The sequence below is a fragment of the Pithys albifrons genome, chromosome 6 (genome assembly GCF_047495875.1).
Source record: "Pithys albifrons albifrons isolate INPA30051 chromosome 6, PitAlb_v1, whole genome shotgun sequence".
Taxonomy (NCBI): Eukaryota; Metazoa; Chordata; class Aves; order Passeriformes; family Thamnophilidae; genus Pithys; species Pithys albifrons.
In genome coordinates this window covers 16,754,359-16,778,054 of record NC_092463.1, presented here as the reverse complement: position 1 = coordinate 16,778,054, position 23,696 = coordinate 16,754,359, and the positions used below count along the sequence as shown (strand labels likewise).

Below are 23,696 nucleotides of genomic sequence, written 5' to 3'. Positions count from 1 at the left end.
TATATCTGTTTCAGTTCTTTCTGCCTTGAGTCCCATATTTGGGACAAAAATTGTATTTCTCTCTTGTGTTTTTGGATACTGCACATGACTAGACATGATTTCATATTGTCTAATTCACATATATTGAAGTTTTCTAGTCAGTCTGAATTCTGATGAACAGCAGCAGAAATAGCAGAACAATAGCAGAAATTTACTTGCTGTTTGGGTTTTTATAAAGCTGAGTGAAAAGTTACCAAATTTAACTACCTACAATAGCTTAGAGGTGACTCCTGATGGTGTAGTTGCAGACTCCAGTCTGTCTAAACTTAAAAAAGTCTTTTCTATACAGCTTATTCACTAGGACATGTGGGCTCTCTGCACTTTATGGCTTTGAAAGTTCTGCTTCAGACTAGTTCTAACCTGATCCCATTATTATTTGGAGCACTTTTAAGTTTGTGTCTCTGATTCAGCTTTATACCAAGGGAATCTTACTGGTGTGATGCAAGGCTGCTGTGTTGAAAACTAAAATACAGTAAATTGCAAACCAAAATACACTAAATGGGGATAGTCAGCAGTTATGTAAAGAGAATACTTCTGATCTGAAGGTAAACACAAATGTAGTTTCATACTTTTACACTGAGTTCTTCTCAGCTCTGTGTGAATGTTGTGAATAGGGCAGTATTTTCTTTAGTTCCTTAAGGAAATACTCATTTCTTCTCAGTGCTGTGATGTTTGTTGTTCACCAGGAGACTATCTGTATGTGAAAGTCATTATTGTGAGCATAACATCTGGGAAGATGACTAGCCCAGAAATGCATTGAAAATTAGCAAAGGGCTCTTTGTTGTAGGGCTGCTGCTTCATTTTCAGAAACATGGTAATCAAGCTCTTCTATAATGATACCTCTCTGAAATACTTGGCATTTTAGCCTTCCAAATATCTGTGGAAACAGAAAAAAAAAATAGATCTATAAAGCAGTAAAAGCAACTTCATGCAAAAAAACCCTCATCTTTCTGTTTTGCAGCAGAGCAAAGTGAATTGAATATAGACCAGTGTTGCTTTCTGTAGTAAAGCAATATTCTTTTATTATTGTTGTGGGGAGTGCAAAATGCACCTTTACTCAGCTATGTGGGTTGCTGCAGGAGTCTTTAGAGCCAGAGCTCACAGGAGGGGCTGGAACCACTATTAAAGCAACTGTGCTGAAGTCTTGTAAGGAAGAGAACAGCTGTGTATCAAATGAGACATAATTTTCTTCCTTGTGGGTGTACTAGGGAGCTGTGCAACACTTGTAAAACAATTTTTCATGAGCTACAAGTATACTCCACTTTAACAAATCTGTCATTAAATCCTTCTAATGATTATTTTAGAGTGGATGAACAAACCCAAAACAACAGAATAGCAAAAGAAGTAATTTTGAAAGATTAAAAAAAATACGTTTTCAAATGATATATTGTTTTTGCACTCATCCAAGCTATGTGAAATGAATAAAGTAATCAGTTTCCTAAGAAAATAAAGTCTCACTTCATTGAGGTTACTGTTGATTATACTTAATAAATTCTCAAAAACTGCTTAGAGTAGACTTCTTTAGCACTGGGTGCCACACAGGTTCTGTGACCCAACATTGTAAGAGCTGAATAAAATGGCCCGAGGCAGAACCAAGGCCAGATACACTTAAGGCTTTATACAAAAGTTTATAAAGCAAACCCTGACACAAGAGAAAAGCTAATGTGGAATGTGTCAAGTAGGCTGCTTTGGCCATAGTGGCTCAGAACTATTCCAGGCTCACTGCAATGACCATTCAGCTTCTCTGTTAACCTAGAAAACAGAATTACAAGGAGCTGTTGGTCCCCAAAGTCTCAAGCCTAGCTGCCATGTAATAAACACAAATGTCTCTGCCACAAACCATCTAGCTGTTAAAAAGCAGTTTCAGCAGTGTGGATAAAGCATCACCACTAATAGAGCCAGAAATTTTAATCTGACACATGTCCATTCAAACTCAGCAAAGATGATGGAAACACAAGTCTTCCTCCACTAGGACTCAGGTAATGCCAGGGGTAAGGCTCTGTGCATTCTCAGTTGAGCATTTGTTTGAATAATTCAGGGTACTAGACAGGATCCCTGACAAGATAAATATTCCCCAGCAGAGGCTGAGTACATTTATTCTCTACTTGTTCTTCAGGTGATTCCCTTATTTATGTTATTGAAAAGAGAAATGGGACTACCTATGTGTAGCAGCACCAAAGTCCTTCAGATTGCATCCACATAGATCAGAATCAGATCCATAATTTTTTCCTGTCCATCATCCACTGACTGTGCCTTTGGAATTACATACTGAGGAAAATACTGGCCTAGGCCATGCTGACTCGTTTGACTGTGAACCAAGCCTATCAAGTTGAGTAGGCAAAGACAAATCAGCTAGCTAGGAGTCTTCTAATGATCCAAACTGCAACAAATTAAACGGGAGGAGGTCTGTTACCGTAGGATATTTCATAGGATATTTACAGCCTTGTTAACAGAATTAAAGTGAGAAGTGTCATGTTCTGGACTGAGCAGATAAAAGATGGCTGTTTTCAAAAACATCTGTGTAGCAACATATGTCACCAGAGGGGAAAAGGTTTTTCTGTAAAATCTGTAATAGATCCCGACTGATAAGTAAAATTCTAGAATTAGAATTGACCCTAAGAGACTTCAGTAGTTCTATGCATTACAAGTTCCACAGCTACAAGCAGCTAAATGTGAAAAAAGAGCCAAGCTTAGTCTAAGATTTCCTTGTGGGTGATGGTACCTCTGAATTCACGTGGAAATCTTAAGAAGCTGTTTCATAACTCAGACAAGAAAATTTAGTGCTAGAATATGTATCAAAGTAAACTAATGAAGACTTCCATTTGGACTCACCAAGTTAAATTAGACTAGTAAGTAGCCTCATAAATTACAAAAGTATTATTAATTTTTAGATGTTTAATATTTAGTTTCACTGTATCTGACATATATTGGTCCAGAGGAATGATACCAATCTAATTAAATTCACTGACAAAAATTCCCATTTAAACACATCCTAAATTTCAAAGTCTTTGCTGAAAGAAAATTTCTGGTAAAGTTGATAGGAGCTTTCACTGATTATTAACTGCTCTTTATAATTCAACTAAATAACTTCACGTGAAGACATACCTGATAATTTTTTTCGATGTTATCAATTACTTTATACAAAATGGCACATTTTACTAGATCTCATGCATAGCAGTATCAGTTAATGCAATAAATCCCTACTATCAGAATTCTAGCAAAATGTAAAGAAAACCCAAATAAAAGTGACCATGATATTGGCTGTGATACTCTCATTTAGCCTGATAAACAAATCTGTTATCCTGCTCGAAGGATACTTCATTAACCATATAAGTAGTAACCCATTTACTTATGGCCCAATTATAAAATAATTCTCTTTTATGTATTGAGATTTATGCACACATTTACAGTACTATAAATTTTTTAAAAATGAGAAGGTGCATACTTGTCTTCAGTGATGACAGTTCTCGGGTATTTCTCACCATCTGATTTTGGAGAGCTTTATACAGAGAGTCACTATATTCAGTTTCCTTTTACAGAAGATGAGAGACCATCTTAAGGTGGTGCTGTGTGCAGTTGGAGAAAGTTAGCAACTCTAGATCTCCTAATAGTTTATTTCAAGTTCTGCCCAAGTGAGCACAGTGAGGTGTGTGAAAAAAAGTTTGCCATGTTCATAGGTTGTCTGTGCTTCTGTTTTCTGTGAGAGTATTTTCTGTAGCTGCACAGAATGTACAAGTTATTTTCACTATTTGTATTTCAGTGTTCCTTTTAAGGTGAGATGAATGGGGGTTTTGGTTGTTTCTTTTGGTTTATTTTTTTTTTTAATTCTGGATTAATAGTCATACAGACATTTGAAAGAGCAACAAACCTGACTTAATTTTGGTTTTAAAATCAGCCATGCTTATAAATCATTGCAATTCTTTCAAGGGTTTATGTTGACCTTGGCAGGCTTAACTGTGAGATTCTGGATGTGCATAAAGAACTTGGCTGAGAGTGATGAGGTCAAGTCTAGTTGAAAGCTACACTGGAAAATGAGCTGACATGCACAATTGTAAACATCCTACTGGGATCATCTGCTGTGCTCAAAGATGTGTAACTGGGCCTGGGATAGTGATGGGAATGCTAAACTGTTTCTTTCCTTTGTCCTGCAGATGGAAAAATGAACAAAATTAAATGGGTTTTGACATGGCCATTGATATTCTTGCTCTTTACCACCATTCCAAACTGCAGCAAACCACGCTGGGAGAAGTGCTTTATGCTGACATTCATCTTGTCCACTTTCTGGATTGCCTTGTTCTCCTACTTCATGGTGTGGATGGTAAGTGTCCGTAGCAGAACTTCATGCTGAGTGAAATGCGCTTCTCAAAACAGATAACGGATCTTTTGTTCATTTGTTATAGAAAGGCATGTAATTGTAGTGTAGTCTCTTCAGCTCATACTCTAATTATTATAATTTTGGCTTTCTGTACCCTGAGTCTAATCCTGTTAGGGTCCACACCAGAAATTAAATTTAAGAGTGAGCCACAACTGTATTGGAATGAGGAGACTTTTCAAATACGGTAAGTTAATCTGCTTTCCTTGTTGTTCAGGTGACTGTGATTGGATACACCCTTGGGATACCAGATGTGATCATGGGCATTACTTTCCTGGCTGCAGGAACAAGTGTCCCAGACTGCATGGCCAGCTTAATAGTAGCAAGACAAGGTACTGTGTCTGCTGAATCATAACTGCAATCTTACTTACTTGCTCTGTGATTTGCTTCTTCCATACACAAAATTGTCCATTTTAAAAAATTTTATATACTTTTATTTTATTTTCTTATTTAATTTTATTTTAATTTATTTAAATTTTATTTTGGCTGTTTCAGGGCCTCATTAACAGCTAAAACACTTTGCTAATTATTATAAATCAAAAAAGTAATCCCTGTCCTGTTATCTTTTGCTTATTGAGACTGGGCATTCCAGCATTCTAAAGGTAATTCAACACTCAGATATCCCATGCATGGTATGTATCAGCCAGGGTAAAAAGATAAGAGTCACAGACAAAACTAGAATATCAGCTGTTAAAAGCTACATTGGGGAATATATACTGACCAACACTTGTTCATGTAAAACTTACACTGATTTCTAGAAGACCTCTTGAGCCCGGGGAAGTGAAGTGGTTTCAGAGGACCCAGCAGAAGCAGTGTTGCTCCAGGAGCACTTCTCATCCAAATGCAGACCTCTTTCCCACTTGGAGATACAAATAGCCACACTGAAAAGAGTTTTAGATATGTTTCAGTTATGTCCTCCTCAGCTGTCCATTTGAAATTGTCAAAGATATTCTCGTGTATCTTTAAATTTTGATTAAGTTTGTTTATATTTCCTTTTTTTACTTGAAAAATACCAGTAGCAACATCCCTTCCTGTTGCTGAAAAACATTAAAGCTGACAGTGTGATCCCCTGCACAGTAGTAGAATAAGGAAATTACCTAACTGTATTCTGTTCCACTCTTTCCCTTCCCATATTTTTTTTCTTCTGGATAATGAGATCTCCAGCACACATCATTGGGCAAACAAAAGTGTTATGCAGTGTTAAATTAACTACTCAACAGCCCAACATTTGTAATTTCAGATAGAAGTAGTGCTGCTAAATGTTACTTGCTTTAAGGTATTATATATTTAAAATATTTAATTTTCCAGATTGTATCATTTGTTGTGAGCAGGAAAATACCACAAAAAAAAGTACAAAAACAGTATTCAAAATTTTTACGGAACCACCTTCCTACTAAATTAATTTCCATGTGTATTATTAAAGTGAACAGATTGTTGCAAGAACAAGGAAAACATGTTGCCTTTTTAAATTAACAGGGTGCTTCTTTAGATTAGTTCTTCTATAGTATTAGGCAAAACTACTGCAGGATTGTTTCCTCTAAAAGTGAAGGTAAACTCTAACTTGGCAAAAAGCAACCCAATTCCCTCAAAGACAATACAGGGACTTTGCAGGACCTGAATTCAAGCAAGTTGTTTACTGACAGAATGCAGACAAATATCTGATTGTAGAGATCAACACTACCATAATTTGGGTCCAAAGCATTGCCTTTCTCCCAGAAAGCTCCTGTTGAAGACACTGTATTTATGATGTGGCAGTGTCTGTCTCCTCTCCATGTATACTCTGAAACTGTTTGTAGGACAGGTCCCATTTATACCAGAGTTCCACTTTTCCAGGATTCACTTTGTGGAAGTGATTCAGTGGTTAGGGCAGTGCCTAAGGGAAATTAGCAGGGACAGAGAAGAATTCTGCCTTCCTTATGGTCATTGACAGTGGTGCAGAATGAGATGCCATCCAGTGATGAGTATTAGAAGTAGATTTTGAGTAATGCCTAGTTACTTCATCACCATTCCCTCTTCTTTTTCTTTCCTGTAGCATTTTATTGTTCCTAGTGTAAAATCATCACTGATTGAGCACCACAGAATTCCTTAATATCTCTGACAACCATCTATTTGGGTTATTTTCAGGATCTCTTTTCATCATTCACATGATATAAAGGTCATGTAGCCATAGACTAAATCCTGTACATAATCTGCAGATTCCCTGTAGCTGCTGACTACCTGAATGAGACTTTGACATTGAACTCAAATGCTAAATGGATACCACACACCCTGTAAAGGCTCTCCAAGGCAGATGGAAGATGTAGTTAGTGAACAGTTTTTACATGCTCTTTTCCAAAGTTGTGCAGATGTTACGGAAATTGTCTCCCTACCTCAGATACTCCAGCCAGTTGTAGAGGGGATTGCATCAATGTAGATCATTCCCTTTGGTTTCCCCTAGTACACAGAGTAATGGTCATATACTTTGATTTTATTGAAGAATTGTTGGATTTTTTTCTCTGCAGGCCTTGGTGACATGGCAGTATCCAACACAGTAGGGAGCAATGTCTTTGACATTCTGGTGGGACTTGGTGTTCCATGGGGTTTGCAGACCATGGCGATTGATTATGGATCAACCGTACGTATACTTGACAAATCCATCATTTTTCCTTTTATTCTATTTTTAAAAAATCCTAAAAAGAAAGTATGCAAATTAAATATGTTATAAACAAAACAACCTGCTGAGCATGTCATTAGTTGCTAAATAAGGTGTTATTTCTTTGCCAAGGAACACAAAGTTAAGAAAGCAATTCTCCTTCCACACGCTACAATTAATTTCCAGTTTGTCAACTGAACTATATTACACAGCATAGCAGAAAAATACTGCCATGAGTAGTTCATGGCTCTATAATTTTCTCACTACAGAACTTCCAGCACAGTTTTCTGTCTCCATGTACCTGTAAGATGAGAATAACAGCATATCTCTCTCTTCTGAGCATTTTTTAACATAAATCCCATTATAAATGCTGACTTTTTTTTTTATAATGGAGATGGGATTGCTATACATTCACTTTGATTCCTTAATGTTCATGTTCTTCATTAGGATAAATCTCTTGCGGATTTGCATAGTTTAAAGTATGTGTCGCTATTCAAAACAGAGGGTGGACTATAAATCAGTAAATTGATTTTTATTCTCCAAAGCACAGTTACATGCTGAGCATTTTAAAAGTCTCTTCTAATTCCCACAGGTTAAGATAAACAGCAAAGGACTGGTCTATTCAGTTGGACTTTTGCTAGGATCAGTGGCACTTACTGTAAGTGTTTGAGCATCTCCAAGTATTCCAATTGCAAAATGCTTATTAGGTATTTTCACATTATAGAATGGCAAAATAGAAATAATTAGCATTGGTTTTTGTAAAGTTTCATTCTTGTAGCAATACAATGACTTGAAGAGCTACCGTTGTCCTCAGTGAGGACTGAAATCTGGCATTTGGCAAAGAGATGCTGAATCTGTGGGTCACACAGATTTCAGTGTTGGTATTGTGGGATCCAGTAGTACTTCTTTAGTCTTGTGTCCATACCCCAGACCTGTCTCTACTTTATGCTGGAACAAGATCCAGATATGGTTCATTACCCTTTGCCCTTATCTCTGATTTCCAAAACCAGCCTGGACTAATCAAGTGCTGTAGCTTAAACCCTTAATGAAGACTAGTCAGGGAGGACTGAGAACCTCAAGACTTTGAACAGACATGTTAAGTCTCCCTCAGTGTAAGACACTTGCTCTTATAACACAACTTGTAGAGCTGGAAAAATAATTCTGTTTCAAAAGTCAATTTTGCTGATACTTAAGGTCTGATCCTGCTGACTCCCAGGGAACCTTCTCTAGGAAGAATCAAATCAGGTGTAAGGAATCAAAAAGGTATAAAATATCCACTTATACTCATGTCTTTCACTGGTGGCCTGAGAGGCTTTGTAGATGCTCTGTATGAGGAGGGGATCATCACTGGAGATCTCACACTGTTGCACAGCTCAGTCTTACAAAACTTCACACCACCTATGCACGACTTAAGTGATAGAATGACCAGGGATGTTTACTCTGCTACTAACTTCCTAATGTATCCAATATATAAGGTGTGAGAGCCTGCTCTTTTCTTTTCTTGTCTTATCCCCAGTCTGCCATGCTGCACAGTGCCTGTGAAACAACAAAGATGTTCTGTAGAGAATTGTATCTGGTGTTACTGCATGGATATTGGTAACCAGCACTTTGGGAAAAAATGGGAAGATTATGCAGATGTGTTAGTACACAAGCCCTTCATGTTTTTCTGGAAAGAATCTTTTCATAGCAGAAGCCATAACAGCTGAGTTTGAGGCTTCTATTATTGTCTCATTTGTTCTGCTGAATACCCTGATTTGCACAGACCTTCCCAGCAAAACTCAGTGGAGAATTTTTGAGCAAAACAAATAATAATTTAGAGGCACTCAACACCATCAAAATAGATGTCTTCATGAGGACTTAATTGCTTTGCTACCTGTGACTTATTACTCCCCTTAGTTCTGGAGCACAGCAAAACAGCAGAGAAAGCACCTCTTCTGGAGCTGTTGAAAGAATGGGCAAGAAAGTGCTGGTGTACTACTGGGACATAAAGGATCTGCAGGGGAACACTTGAGGGAGGGACATTCCTGAGTTCATTCAATGCTCTACTTTTGTTCATTAACTGTTTTGTAAAACAATCTTGGGACAACTGAGAGTCAGACCACAGTCTGAGTTCCTAGTTGAGGCTTTTATATTGCTCTTCTTGATCACAAAACCACATTTCCTTTTTTAGCTATAAATACTGAGAATGTATTCTAATTCAAAATACTAATTTTTGGCTTATAATGGTTGTTTCCTAAAGTCTCCTTCAGGGCTTAATTAACTAACACTTTGTTTGCTTGCAGGTGTTTGGAATCCATGTAAATAAGTGGAAACTTGACAAGAAATTAGGCATCTACGTGTTGTTTCTTTATGCCGTTTTCCTATGTTTATCTATAATGATAGAGTTTAATGTGTTCACCTTTGTCAACTTCCCTATGTGCCGAGAAGAACTTTAAACCACGACAAAGAGAGAGACTGAAATTCTTCTGATTACACATGCTATAAATGACAGGAGGCATTTCACATTTCTACCTTCTTTCCATCAGTAATTTGAGTGTCGTTCCTGCTTCATCAGCTAACAAGCACTTTTACCTACATGGAAGGAAAGCATACCTTCCTTTTAACATGCTAGCTCAAGGCAACCAAAGCATTTTCCTCTTCTTTGGGTACTGCTGCTCAGATATGAAGCTATGTGGATCTTATGCAGAACTCTAAAAGGACCCATTTCTGGGCATTCTGTTTGCCCATTCTGGGCATTGTGGTTTGCATTCTCCTTTTGCAGACAATCAACCACCATGAAGCTTAGCAAGAGGATGGGAGAAAAGTCTTTATAGTTCTTTTGGTTATGACATTTACTTTCCGTGGAAGGATAAGAGACAAGTTCAGAACTTTTCTTGGCTCAGTCAAAATATCTCAGCTACAGGACCAGAAAGTCCAAGGCACACATCATGGCATGCACTGTTGAGGACTTCATTTCCCCCTTCAAGTGCTCTGCTTATAAAGGAACTGCACTGACAGTTTTTGGTAGCAACGTTGAGTATTTATCACTCTGTTCAATGAACATGAACAATGTGGCAGAGAAAGAAGAGGAAATGGTTGTATGTTGTATCACTTGTGATGATGCACACTAGAAGTCAGAGTATCTGCATACTGAAGAAGAGAATTACATGCAGAAATTCATACTTGAAAAATATATTTTATTGTTATTGAGGAATGCTGTACACATAAACTGACATTTGTGGAATATTATGCCACAAAAAAACCTTTGCATTGGCCATTGTAAGCCCATTGTATAAATTTAGAAGAAACTAAACAAATAAAATGTAAATGGGTGCTCAGTAATTATCAGTTATTGTTATCAGCTAGGAGTAGTAGCTGACTGTAATCCAGACTTTCTGACGACAAAACCCACCCTGATTATGATTGGATTTGATTCAATTTGCTTGGTGGGAGGAAGAAGTCTATTTCATTAGTCAAGAAGTTGGTATATTCTTCACCATTTTTCCTTTTTTCCCAGAAGCTTAATGAAGATGAGTGTCTGTCATGGAGCAGTGCAGATTAAGAATCACATAGAGAAAAGCGAATCTGTCAAGAGAATATGGTCTTTGATTTGATTGCATGCAAGTTTTGAAGCACAATATACTTCTTTTCAACACCAACTAGATGTCAAGTTTTGATATCTTTTCCACCAGCCTAAATCTGATATAAGGAATTACTCTGGATGTAATTGACATAGCCCAGAGTCTTAAAATAAGGGGTGACATTCCACATTGTAGCAGTCATATAATTGCAAATTACTGAGATAGCATATTTTGAATTGCTACTAAACTTTAAAAACATTTTAAAACTGTATGTGAATGATCACATAAAGTTTCTAAAGAAGCACAGTTAACTTTATACATAGATTTTTTTTAATTTTTAATGTTTATAAACCAAACCTATCAACTAACAGTTGATGTGTTTTTAAATGTATTAATATTTACCATTAAGACTATATATAAAAAATTGTGTCAATGGGAACATACTTTAAAACATTAGTAAATAAGCACTTACTCTGAAAGTTCCTTCTTTTGACAAGTGACAGATAATTATGTTTAGCCAGCTGACATGCAGAATACTGTTTACACCAGCCAATATGTTTACAATTAAGGCTATTTTAAAAAATATTTTGGTAGAAATTAAGGAGTGTATTCTGCTGTTGAAATATTTTCAATATATTCCTAAAGAAAAAAAGAGCAACACATTTTTTATTTGCTTTACACTTTGTTACAAATGTCAGTATTAGTATCCATTTAGGGTTTCTCACCTTAATATGTCTTTAAACAAGCCAGTCCTAAAGAGGGCCACAAATACAGCATTATTTAAATGCTTTATTGAATAGGCAAGCATGGCAGTACACATATTTTATCTCAACTATGCCAATGACCCCATTTCCAGGCATTCAAGACATTTTTGCTGCAGTATAAAGCTGAGAAGATGGAATTCATGTTCGTCTTTGAGTCTTCTGTTGCAGAAAGGCTGTGAAAATGCAGCATACTGCAGCATACTGCTGTAGGACCATCCCCCTCTAGTCTTACTCTCTCCCCTGCTGTCCCCTGGTCAGCCTAGTCAAAGCTGAGTTGACAGTGATGAGGGCATCAAAGGTAGAGATAGCAAATTGTACTGTACCTTCATATTTCTGAGCCAGGCAACTTTGGAAGAATATGGACATCATTTTTTTTCTGTAGCAGCTGGCCCCAGCCCAAATATGCACGAATTTATGTTTGTTAATGCCATGAGTCCTTCACACATCATTTAGAATTACTCTGCCTAAACTGAATATCACCTCCTCCAGAAAAACAGTGTTGTGTTTTAGCAAGAAACAGTCTCAGAATGTAGTACTGCCCTCAATCATGTGGCTGGTCCTGTCATCTACATCCCTCCCTGAACCTAGTCCCACTTCAGGACAATTTATATTGAACTCTAATGCTGTATTTCATGAGGTAGTCTCATGCATTTACTGCTATGAGACAGGTATCATGCCGTGCTTATCATTATAAATAACATTACTAGGATTCTCCTCTGGCACCACCACATGACCAAGGATGTATTGTTTGCCAAAGAATTATGAGATGCTGTATCAGGGCCTTGACGACACATAATCAGATAAAGTAGTTTAAAGGGTTATCAAACAGTCATTGTCCATATGCTAAAATAAATTGAGAGTTGTAACACCAAGCCCTGCAGGTAAACTGAATGGTCCAAGAAAGATCTGATTGATAAGCGGTTATATGTCGGATAAACCCACATCAGAATGTATCAGTAATTCAGGAGGCTGTTGCTGAATATAACAGATTAGTGCCTTTTACATGTATACAAGAAAAAAAAAGAAAAAAAGGAAAGAAGAAAAGGTTGGCATGTGTAGTCAGGAAACCATTACAAACTTTGCAATTTTCAATTCAAGAAAAGGAGTGATTTGTGCTTGGCTCTCTACAATTCATACAGTTCTATCCTGCAGCTGTTCAGGTTGTGTCTGTAAAATTTTGCAGCCCTTTTGTTTTATTAACCATTGCAAAAGTTAGCTGGCTGAGTTTGGAATGTATGTTGCAATGTTCTGTGAGTTAATGTTCAGCTCAAGAGTGAAAAGAAAGCTGGTGGATGTGAGAGGGAAAACTGTTACTGTGATCTGAAATTTGCCAGCATACTGACACTGAAAAGTAATACAATTCAGAAAAAGATATCCCATATCCAGCAAAGCTTAACTTCAGTAGGTTTGATTCCATTCTTACAGCTAAGCATATATCCAAGTGCCTTGCTGGATTGTGTTCTAAGACAACAGGAGAACATGGTTTCTGGGTTTTCTGTCATATTCAGATCTGTATTTTGTTTCTTCCTCAAATTAAAAGGTTTGACCAGAATCTGCGGGCCTCTGCTGTGCTGATACCACGTTCTATTTCCACTCTTGTAAATAAGAGAACACATTCCTTATCTCAAACTTCCAAACTGTGCATCTGTCCATGTGTGTAAGAGCAGGATCAAAACTGAAATACAGCTGGCCAAGGAGGGCTTTCAGCAGCTCTTTTTCTGCTGCAGTTCCCCTGGAGTATCACAGTCCCACACAGACCCACAGGGTGCAGTCTTGTCTGTAGCAAGTGGGAGTTCAGCAGTGTTTCATTCCATTTATTTACCATAATTGTACTGTATTATAAATATTGCTTGAGTAAAGATTTCAAGCTCAGGATCTATGTATCTAAATCTAAGAAGCTACAGATATGGCTTTCTTAATGTCTATTTGATGATCTAAGGGCTGCTCTCTGGCCTGAAGTCTGGCCTAGAAGAACACCTGAAGTCTTCCCAACAGGTACAGCATAGTCAACACCTTTCTCCTGGCTCAGTCATTGGCGTGCCAATTTTATTTTGTTTTTATATGCTTGCTGTAGCAAACATAAAATCAGTTTCTGGATTTAGATTATATTTGTAAACTTTCTGTCAACATATAAACAAATAGAAAAGGTCTTTACTAATCTAATACTTAGCAATTATAGAGAAGATTCTGTTCTGTCTTTGATTTCCCTTGTGACTGTGCTTTAATTGCACTTTTCTCTATTATGTGTTTGCTCTAGCTGCACAAATCCACCATGAGTTTTGTTGTCTTCCTTTCTTGGATTTCTTGCAATTGTAATGCCATTTACTTGTGTCCTACTGTTAGTTGGTTTTGGTAGAGTGCTTTAAGCTGTATAAATACTGCCTGATTATTCATGCCAAGGAAAGATCAGACCTAATGGAATATGAAACAGACACTAAAATAACTGCTAACCAGGTGAAACCAAAGAATCTTCCTAACTGAAATACATCACCTTTGAGCATGATCTATCTTTGCAAACCTCAGGTCTCTCTCAGTTATTTGTGTATAAACACCCAGAAGAAAAATCTCTGCAGCTCATGCATTTGCTGCACAATTTCCTTCTGTTTCTCTGAGTCTCAACTCCACAGTTTTCGTTTTATTGGGTGGGGAGATTTATGTGATGGCTACACAGGTAAATGACAACATTTACTTCCAGCAATTCTGTATCAAGCCCTTTATTATTCCCTTGAACTATTTCAAAAATCTGTATACAAGGGATCAATGTGCCGCTCCAGAGAAGAATGCCATTCAGCTGATGTGTGCATTCCAGTGTCTGACCTACTGTGTACATATTTATAAACCTCCTTTTGAATAACTTGAGCACACACTCTTCTCACATTTCCCCCTGTGGTCCTGATGTTTTCTCCCCAGAGAAATCTGTGAAGTCCTATACATCGCTGTCCTGACATGTGAGACTCGTGCAGCCGCTTCTCAATGGGCTGAGATGTGTAGTGATTGTGGCAATTTGTTCCTCATGGGGTTCTGCTTGCTACCATACTTCTGACATACAGTGCACTGTCTGAAAGAAATGAATGATTATGGGAAACTAATCCCATTTGGACATTTTCTTACAAGAATTGCCAGTTTGAATTTAATCCCATTTATTTTCCTTTTTCACTTGCACAAAGAATGTAGGCAATCATTGCCATCCTATCAGTGAGATGGTCTTGATAAACTTGAAGGACGAATCTAAAGACTGATTTATAGCACTAGACATGGTGACAAATTCTAAAGGTATCAGAATATATGAAAACTAGACAGGTACAATCTCCAGAAAGATTAATAACAACAATAAAGATTCTTCCTTTCTGAGAATTTTTACGGTAAGATTATGGCCTTCATTCATACACCAGTTATGTAGGCAAAGAACACTTGTAAATCTCCTTCCCCAGCAGCATCTCTGTTTCAAATGGCTGTAACTGCAGCAAGGTTATGACCAAATTCTTGCCTTCATGTCTTGGGAGTGGTGCCAGTGTCCATTAATGTCCCAGTAGTTGGCACAAATTTGTATCAGTGGAACTGAGCACAGAATTTGGCTCACACTATCTCCTCAATTGCAAAAAAGTGTTTAAAATCATTTATGATCACTAAAATAAATTCTGAACCTTTTGAAAACCTGTGTTTCATACTTGCAGGCATTTGTAGTGCACCCTTAGGAGGTGCAATACCTCTTTAAATATTATTAGAACTTTCTAGAACTGCTTACTCTAAAAACAGAAAGGGATGGGTTTGTAAACTGTAAATAACAGAAATCTCTCATGTTATTTATTTTTTCAACGACTGTGACCTTATGCACTGTGAATGCTCTGTGATATGGGGTCCATTGTACAGATAAATATGTTATGGAATCCAAATGGATTTAATGTGATAATTTGTTACAAAATGTTGGCATGAAATTTGATTATTTTTGTTGTGAGAATTTTAAAAAATAGTTAACTCAGCATTTATAAAGATTATAGCAGTCAGTATTATAATGCACTATATAAAAATATGTACACTATCAATAAATTATATAAACAACTAGAGTGTTTCTGTTTTTTTCTCACATGATGAGAAGATGGGAAACATTCTCATATTTATTGTTGAAAATCTAAAATTTCAGGACCCTAATAGGACATGTGCCTGTACTATTGTGGTGAAATCTGGACCTTGCTGAACTGAATGACAGAAGGCCCACATTTTCATGTATTCCAGGGAGTATTGCTTGGATCAAGCCATTATTTGGAGTGAGTTAAGTGTTTCAGTTTGACTTGCAGCAAATCTAAAACACACAATTTACTCCTTTAGGACTAGAAATGTGTGATTTGCTGAGAACACAGTTTGCTCTAGTGAGGCAGAAACAATTATACCAGCTCAGAAAAACCCCGAGCAAGAGCATTTTGGCTGCTTTGTCCCACTGTACAGTGGTGTCCAGCAGGTTCACACAGTACTGGATGTTGCAGAGGGGTTGAAACCAAGGTCTGAAGGCTGCACGGTACTATTTTCCTGTCCCAGTTACCCAGTCTCTGGAGATAACTCCTTCTTACCCTTGACTGCCCATCTCCAACATCCTTGTAGTCCACCTCAGGGTCTGGTGACTTCTGGTATATATGTACATAGGCTCTGGTATAGTCTATTCTGGGCTCATAAAAAGCTTTTAAATGCAAAAAAGGAGAAAAAGAGTAGCTAAGTGTTAACTCCATCACATGGTCTGGTGTATTAACAGTTTCATTAGACAAGTCTTCTCATGAGTACTCCTAAGCAGTTTACAACCAGGAGATGCAAGGTAAAACAAAGCTTGATCTTATTTTTCTTAAGCACTGTGCATGAGACTGGAATCCTTATTGCTGTGTAAAACTGTCATTAACCACTGTGGGCTTTTGTGCATCTACAGAAGAGTCTTATGGGGGATATCCTGCAGTCTTTGATTTTTACATAAGGGTACATTCTTTAGTGTATGCTAGGCTGAATTTTTCTAAGCTGGAGAAAGAAAAGGTTCCTTCTTGTACACTGAATTAACTTTCAAGAATCAGTATCTGAATGTGAAAAATATCTCTTCTTTTAATCCTTGCATCCTTGACATGATGACCCATCATGATCTCTTATGTAATAGGCTCTATAAAAGGCGCATAATCCATGGATTAGTGACACAATAGGCATGACAATTCCTATGGGCTCTTATACCATATTATTGATGCAGCCCCTTCCTACTGTATGGAAAGCAGAACTGTCATGTAATGTCTGCATATGCTGAGAGCACTTTATTATACCCAAAGTGCTCATTGTACTTAATGGCTTCCCCCATAAGCCATTTTTAAACCTTTCCAACTCAGCTGCATAAAATTAGAAAAAGGGGCTGCACCAGGCTGTGGCTTATGATGGAAAGGGTGAATCAATCCTAGAAAAGACATGAATTCCTCCATTCATCTTGGATTTAACACAGAGGAGCGTCAATTTCAATTAACTGGATGTTATTTTGTCAACAGCTTTTGTATAATTGTTTACTTCCAGAGCCTATCACATTCACACAGTGTCACTTTCCAAACCTATCAAATCTCTGGTTTAAAAAACACCTAGTAAAGCCCAGACAAAATTTCTTACATTGCAATTTGCCTTGATTTTCATATTTTAAATATATTACAGAAATACTGAGTTCTTTGCAGAAAACTGTGAGATTTTTAAAAAATTAAATTTGGTCAATATCTTTAACAAAACAAATTTCCAACCTTCACATTTCTGAAACTTGATTCTTTACATTGGAAACAATATTAAATAGTTTGGTCAAATCATATGAAACTGAGATGGCACCAAAATACTGGATTTTTGTATTCTGTATTTTTGCAATTTTATTCCCATTACACAAGTCTTTTTAATAGTTCTAGTAATTTTGTCTCTGCTTCCCTAAAAGTATCAATGGATTTGTCTAGTGCCCTCTGATATTCTGCATTTGGGAAATCTTAGATCTTCACCTAAGACAGCTGCCTATTTGCATGAACAAGTTTTCCCATCTGAGGATGTCCATGCAAGCAGTCCAACTTTACAGTTTTTTGTCTCAGCAAACTTATTTTCCAGCAAAGCAATGGTAATTGCTGACTGAGCCTGGTGCCTGCCGAATTGCAGAGGAGGGAAATGGAAATGTGGGATAGAGCTGAATTTGTGTGTGGCATGTAGATTGTTCTTATGCCAATGCCTCAGGTGCATTTCAAAGGTGCCCAGCTGGTGAGAAAATCTAGAACATATTTTTTTCTTAGACTTCTGTGCCCAGAATCCACAGAAGAATTCAGAGCTGAGATCTGACAAGCCTGTAGTAAGGATTAAATGAATCTCAGCCAACCTGATTGCCTAAGAGAACTAAATTCTTCATTGAATGACTTTGCCATTGCCTGAAAATTACTCCAGGAGGTGGAGCAAGGAGGTCCTTAATTTGGAGAAAAGAGCATTATGAAATGCTGAAAATTTAAAACTAGATAAGGCAAAAAATCAGGTGGGAATTCAAATAATGAAAAACTTGGAAAATTTAGTATTGTAATACACAGAGGGTGTGACTTGGTAATAGTAAAGGACACCCGGACTCTCCCTAGCTCAGTGACAGCAGAATTGTTCTGTCTTCTACACTGAGATCTAGTTTCCCTCTTGCCAATACATAGGTAATGCCCTGGCATTTGCATTTCTGCTGTGCACTGGATGGCACAATCTATTTTTAGAAAGCTGAAGAAATTCCTTCTTAAGATAAAAAGGGCAAAAGGGTACCTTTGTTTCTCTCTTCATTCCATGCAATTGCTTTTCTCCACCTCTGCTTCCTACTTTTGCCTTATTTTTTCCATTATGTATTCTCCTGACATCAAATATTTCTGAAACAATGGGGTTGCCAAATAGGAGTACCACCAGCCCTGTCTGGCAGCACATCTGTCAGTCCCCAGCTTCCAGAGCTGTTCTGTATTTGGTCTCGTTTCCCATATAGCAAACACTGCCTGATCACTTCAATAACTCCAGGTCAAACGTACTCTGAGACTGACTGCAGCTTCACAGCATGTAGAGCTATTCATTTACTAGCAGTCATACAAGCTTATCATTAGCTTTTGCTTTAACTGGGAGTGTTTTTGTGAAGCTGTCCTCTGCCAGTGTTAGACATTTCATTTTCTCAGGTCCTGTGTAAATATAAAGGTTTCCAAGCTCCATCTGGTTCCAGTTACTCAAGCAGCAGAAATACACATGCTTCAGGAATTTGCAGACAGAGACTTACTGCTTTGCTGCCTTACAAAATCCTTTACAAAGTTCACTCTGCTCCGTTGCCTCCTGATATACCTGTGGTCTGCAAAACAATTTTCCCTGAAACTTACTTAAGTTAGAGAAACAAGTAAGTTGACAGTCTCAGGCCCCTCTTTCCAATAAGGTTAACCTGCCTGCACTACTAAATATGGCTTTGTAACACACATACACACAGTCTCTCTCTCTCTCTCTCTCACACACACACGCGCGCGCGCACACACACACACACACACACACACACACACACACACACACTCTCTCTCACACACACACCCTTGACCACCAAAGACTGCCTCTTCCTGAAATCCCCTGTTCATATAAATACAGGAAGTAGAAATAAGAGAGGCTAAAATTGGATCTTCTTGGTAGTTTGCTTTCATTTCAGCTCTTGTTTAGTCCTCTGCCCTCCGATACTACTGAGTCCGAAGCTGGTTTTAAACATCCTCCCCCTGACGTCCCTTGAAATACCATCTTCACTACAAAATCTGAGGATGTGGAGGTTCTGCTCAGCGATGGAAAGGAATTGCTTTTCTTACCGAGGAACTCTCAAGCCACTGTGAAACAGAAAGTGTTTTAAAGTTTGCTGTAATGATGAAAACATCAGCAGAAGACAAGGGAGCCAGGGATGACTCAGGGTAAGTCCTGAATTTTTAGTGACTGCTCATTTTTAATAACTGTTGCTTTCCTTAACAAGGAGTTCTCGGCTGCATTTGTAAGTTGGCTGCTGAGTTATCAGCTACACAGTCACAATGGTGTGGCAAGACTGTGCTGTAATTTACAGTATTTCCTTTAGCTAACATGTTCCAGCTAAAAACAATCTGCAATACTTTTATTTAGCTTGAATCTTAGCTATTTAGGGAAGAAGAAGAAGAAGGATTAATGCCAAGCTGCAGTTTAGGGCAAAGGACAGAAAAAGGGAGTTCTCTGGTTTGGGAAATGTGACAAAGCTTTTCTGGGAGGCTTGCTTTGTTTCTGCTCAAATGCAGAAGTGGAGAAGAGCTCATCACTATGAACTGATGGTCACTCCAGCTCCTGCATGCTAAGATATGCACAAACCCTGTCCACAGATTCCCAGTAGACCTCAAATGCAATTTCTGTCAGGAAAAGACTATGGCTTTTCCTTGCTCCTGGCCAACAAACACTGCACCTTGCAGGATCAAGCCCCAAGCAAACACAGAGGGAGGGAAAATAGGTTTTGACTGGGGCAACAGTTAGCTGGCTTCTGGGATTCCAGGATAAAGATGGAGTACTCCCAAGGCTTGGTTGTATCATAAAGCCTGTGCTGAAACTGAGCATTTCTGTTTCCTATTGTAAACAATCAAAGGAAAATTACATTGCGCCTGAAACTTTTGGTCACCCCCTCCATGTTAAAACATAATAATAGCAGATATTAAGACTTTTTCTTACCTGTTTGACACAGTTAGACAACCTGTTTCCCATGAATAAAAGCTCCCAGATATGCCTGTGATGGCTCCAGTAGAAGAGGCTGTATGGGTGGATAGATATGGGATATTTGCACTTTCAGTCACTGAGGGTGCTGCCAGACTTGGAGTACATTCAGTCAAAAGGGAGGTAAAATTGCTGCTAACAGGCTACTGTGCATTGGTTTCACCTCAGCACTGTTCCCAAATACCCACGTGGAGGGGGGGGATGGCGGGAGAACCCTGCATTACAGTTGTCACCACTTTTGCCTTGTTCAGTTGTTTGCATGAGGTGGGACTATGCCACTCCTGCTTCAAGGTGGAATTCCTCAGTTCCATGTAATGTTAAACACTGAGATAAAAATGTAAGCATTCAATCCCTGTAGACTGGCAAGAGGAACTTAGTAGGTGGTAAACCAGAGAATTTGCCCTTTGCAGACATTCCCTGCGTTTGTGATAGTTAAGCTGTTAAGTATTATAAACTGAAAGATATATTCTGTTTATCACTTTCTCAGCTCATCTGAACGCAGCCACAGGCTTGCAAAGGTTTGCTTTCAATCTGAAGTTGCAGGAGAAAGTAAACAAGTCATAGACTTTAGATTTGGCCTGTAAATCAAGTAGCTGGAGGAATATTGAAGCATCAATGGTCATGCTGCCTGCATACTTCTTAAATTTTTGAGCATTTGAATAATTTAACAGAATGACCTTTTGTTTCATTAACTGATTGTCTTTATTTTCAATCTCCCACCCATAAAAAAGAACTTGGGTATTTTAAAAGCCGTTTTAACTCTCTCCGTTTGCATGCTATAATATCGGTGAAGATCCTCAAATTTACACTTCAGCATGTATACCTAGTGACCTCCAATACATTACAGAATTAGAAACATTTCTAGATAGTGTTTAGCTAATTTCCAGTCACAGTTAATTAGGTGCCAATTTCACAAAATATTCGTGATAAAGTTGGTAGCTTTCAAAAGATATGGTAACATCGGGCAAGCAGCCAATGGAATATCTGGACCTGATTTTAAAATTCCACGCATAAAAAATTGCATGAGCAATTGCTGAGATTGCATCTCAGTTCACCATAGTCTTCAGGTTGTTACTTAAAAGAGAAATCTTTCTTGTGCACAGAAACTGTGGCAGTACAAATTGTAGAAGTACACCAGCAACTTGAGAAGTATTCATGTATCCATTCCTGGTAATGACTGAAGGGTCTGTTCTGCTTGTAGAAAATACATAAGGAGGTTTTGTTGATTTGTACCTGTGAAATGACAGAAAGACACTGGGGAGAACTCTGCCTCCAGAATTAGTAGCGACTCAGAGAGGAATGAGGGAGAAGTGTAGCTAGGGACTGAATAGAAACCAGTCTAATCAAAGTGTTCCAAAGTGGGTTGGGAGAGAAACAGGGAAATTTAACTGGTAATTCTGACCTTGAGTCAGGCTAACTCCAAGGAACATTAGTAAGTGGTGAGATCACGAAACATCTGGAGAAATGTGAGCTGCTTGACCATGGTGACCATGTTTCCATGAAAAGATATATGCCTTCACTCCAACATCTGGCAAATGTATGGGGGAGGTGATGAGTAGAGCAGACAGGAGCTGAGACAGAGGTTATGTGCAAATATTGTTAATCCTTTGAGATAGTGGCTGTTTCAGGTAGCTGGGATGGGTCACAGTGGTTTTAATTTCTGGCACACCACATTACCTAAGGAAGCAATGATTGTGGATCTTTTTGGTGACATGTTTTTTGGCACAAAACCCACCACCACAATTAACAGATTTTGTGTGATGAATTTAGACATCAAGAGGTCAAGCACTGGAGGAATCTGTAATCTGAAAAACTCTGATAGATTCATAGATTTTAGTTTCGAAAGGAGCTGTTTTTATTGTCTAGTCTCATCTCCTATGTAGAGCTGAGTGGAGATCCTATCAAACATGCTGTCAAACCCATGACTTCTTCTGGAATGGAAGCTTTTAGATATTTGTTGGCCACAGAATCTTTGTTATCAAGTGACTCTTCTACCCAGGCTACATATATGTCTCTGCAGTGTAGTAAATAAGTCTAATACCAACATTTAGAGGTTTGAACCAAGAAAACAGTGCTTAAAAACTCCTCAAAACCCTTCCTTTGTAAAGGGCTTAATCTAAGCTTATTTGAATCAGCGGAACAAATCCTGACAGACTCAGGAAGTCTCAGACCCAATACAAAGTACTGCTCAAAAAAGTCTAGACCTAGAACATGCGAGATGTGGCGTTTAGGTGGGAAAGGGACAGCTCAGGCACGGAAACAAATCGAGGTTATCATATACCTGCTATCTGTCAAGCAATGAAACACTTTCCAGTCAGGGAGGATGGTGCTTCTCAAGAAGGAAACGTTTGTGCTCAAGAGGCATTGCACCAAGATCAGCATATTACTGTAAAGATACAAAGAAGGAGGTGCTCTCCAAAGCTCCTCAAATTTGCTATGTCCAGAGAGGAGACAAAAATCTCCTGAAATTCATTTAACAGAAAAGCATGTTTAAAACCACACCGATTTGTTACATGATCTTTCCAGCTCTTCCATTAAGGGAGTACTTGCCAAGCTTAGCGGATCTTGGAGCACTGCAGTGGTTCTGGTGGTAGAACAGGAGGCCACTGTCCCATTATTTGCTGGTAGACAGACCACACTGGGAATATTGCCCCTGAGTAGGAACTTCTCATCACTGCAGACAGTCTTATACCAGTCTTTATAGGAACAGGGCCAAAAATGCAAGCACTGTTCTGATGATATACTTTCTACTATGGTTTCAGCTAAATATAGTTTTTTACTTCCTGTCCTAAATGGCTACGTGCTGGTTTGTATTGTTGACTTTCCAACCTAGGGGCAACATAAGCTGAAAAATGTATGCATATGTTGTGTCCATCTCTCTTGTTCTGTGTGTACAGGCATACATGGAATTTTGTGTTCTGGAGAGTAACTGTGAGGGTTGCTTGACTAATATTTGGGCTGGTTCTATCCCTTATCAAACTACACATACATAGTCCAGATACCTCAGAGTTTATCCGTTTCATGGCATTTTTCCAAATGCTAGTAGGACTATATTTTAACTCAACCATCAGTAAATATAGGTGGCTTTTCTGAGATCAACAATATAGGATTGTGAGATCCAAAAGAATCTCTAAAATTACCTGAAAAAGTAGACATAAAAGCCAATACCTAAACCAAATCCATTAAGTCGGCTAAAAAAAAAAAGTAGCAAGATCCCATACCAGAACTTTAAATGATTGTCTGGTTTTATTGGTAGGGAGCACAGAACCCAAAGTGCCTCAGTTAAACTTGGACAAAATATGATCCATCACAGATTTTTAGCCTTTATAATTTTAAAGGGAGAACATTTTTTGCATTTGAGAATAGAAGAAATAGCTCTTTGGAAGGATAATTAGAAAGAAATGGCAGCTGTCTGGAATGACTGATCAAATTCTAGTGCAGATGGATCTGTGAGTAGAGGGTAGATATGGTCATCAAAAGCCCTTGGTGTCCCGGAAGTCTATCACACTTTCCCAACTGTATCCCAAAGGCACTCATGTAGAGGAGAGTGTCTGTATGTTTGTGATTGTTTAAGTTGCCCTTTGTGAGAAATT

At 38.2% G+C, this 23,696-nt stretch overlaps 2 protein-coding genes across 3 annotated transcripts in view; both read left to right on the top strand.

Moving 5' to 3' along the window:
• SLC24A4 (solute carrier family 24 member 4) overlaps positions 1 to 15,427 on the top strand; it is a 94,648-nt gene extending 79,221 nt beyond the window's left edge. For both annotated transcript variants that reach the window (XM_071557646.1, XM_071557647.1), the window contains exons 13-17: positions 4,191 to 4,357; positions 4,629 to 4,743; positions 6,913 to 7,025; positions 7,636 to 7,701; positions 9,326 to 15,427. In XM_071557646.1, the coding sequence (XP_071413747.1) occupies positions 4,191 to 4,357; positions 4,629 to 4,743; positions 6,913 to 7,025; positions 7,636 to 7,701; positions 9,326 to 9,478 (614 nt within the window). In that variant the 3' untranslated portion in view covers positions 9,479 to 15,427. The remainder of the gene's footprint in view (positions 1 to 4,190; positions 4,358 to 4,628; positions 4,744 to 6,912; positions 7,026 to 7,635; positions 7,702 to 9,325) is intronic.
• A 3,483-nt stretch (positions 15,428 to 18,910) lies between these two features.
• Positions 18,911 to 23,696, top strand: part of RIN3 (Ras and Rab interactor 3) — a 67,864-nt gene continuing 63,078 nt past the window's right edge. The window contains exon 1 of the mRNA XM_071557645.1: positions 18,911 to 19,289. Coding sequence (XP_071413746.1) covers positions 19,243 to 19,289 — 47 coding nt within the window. The 5' untranslated portion in view covers positions 18,911 to 19,242. The remainder of the gene's footprint in view (positions 19,290 to 23,696) is intronic.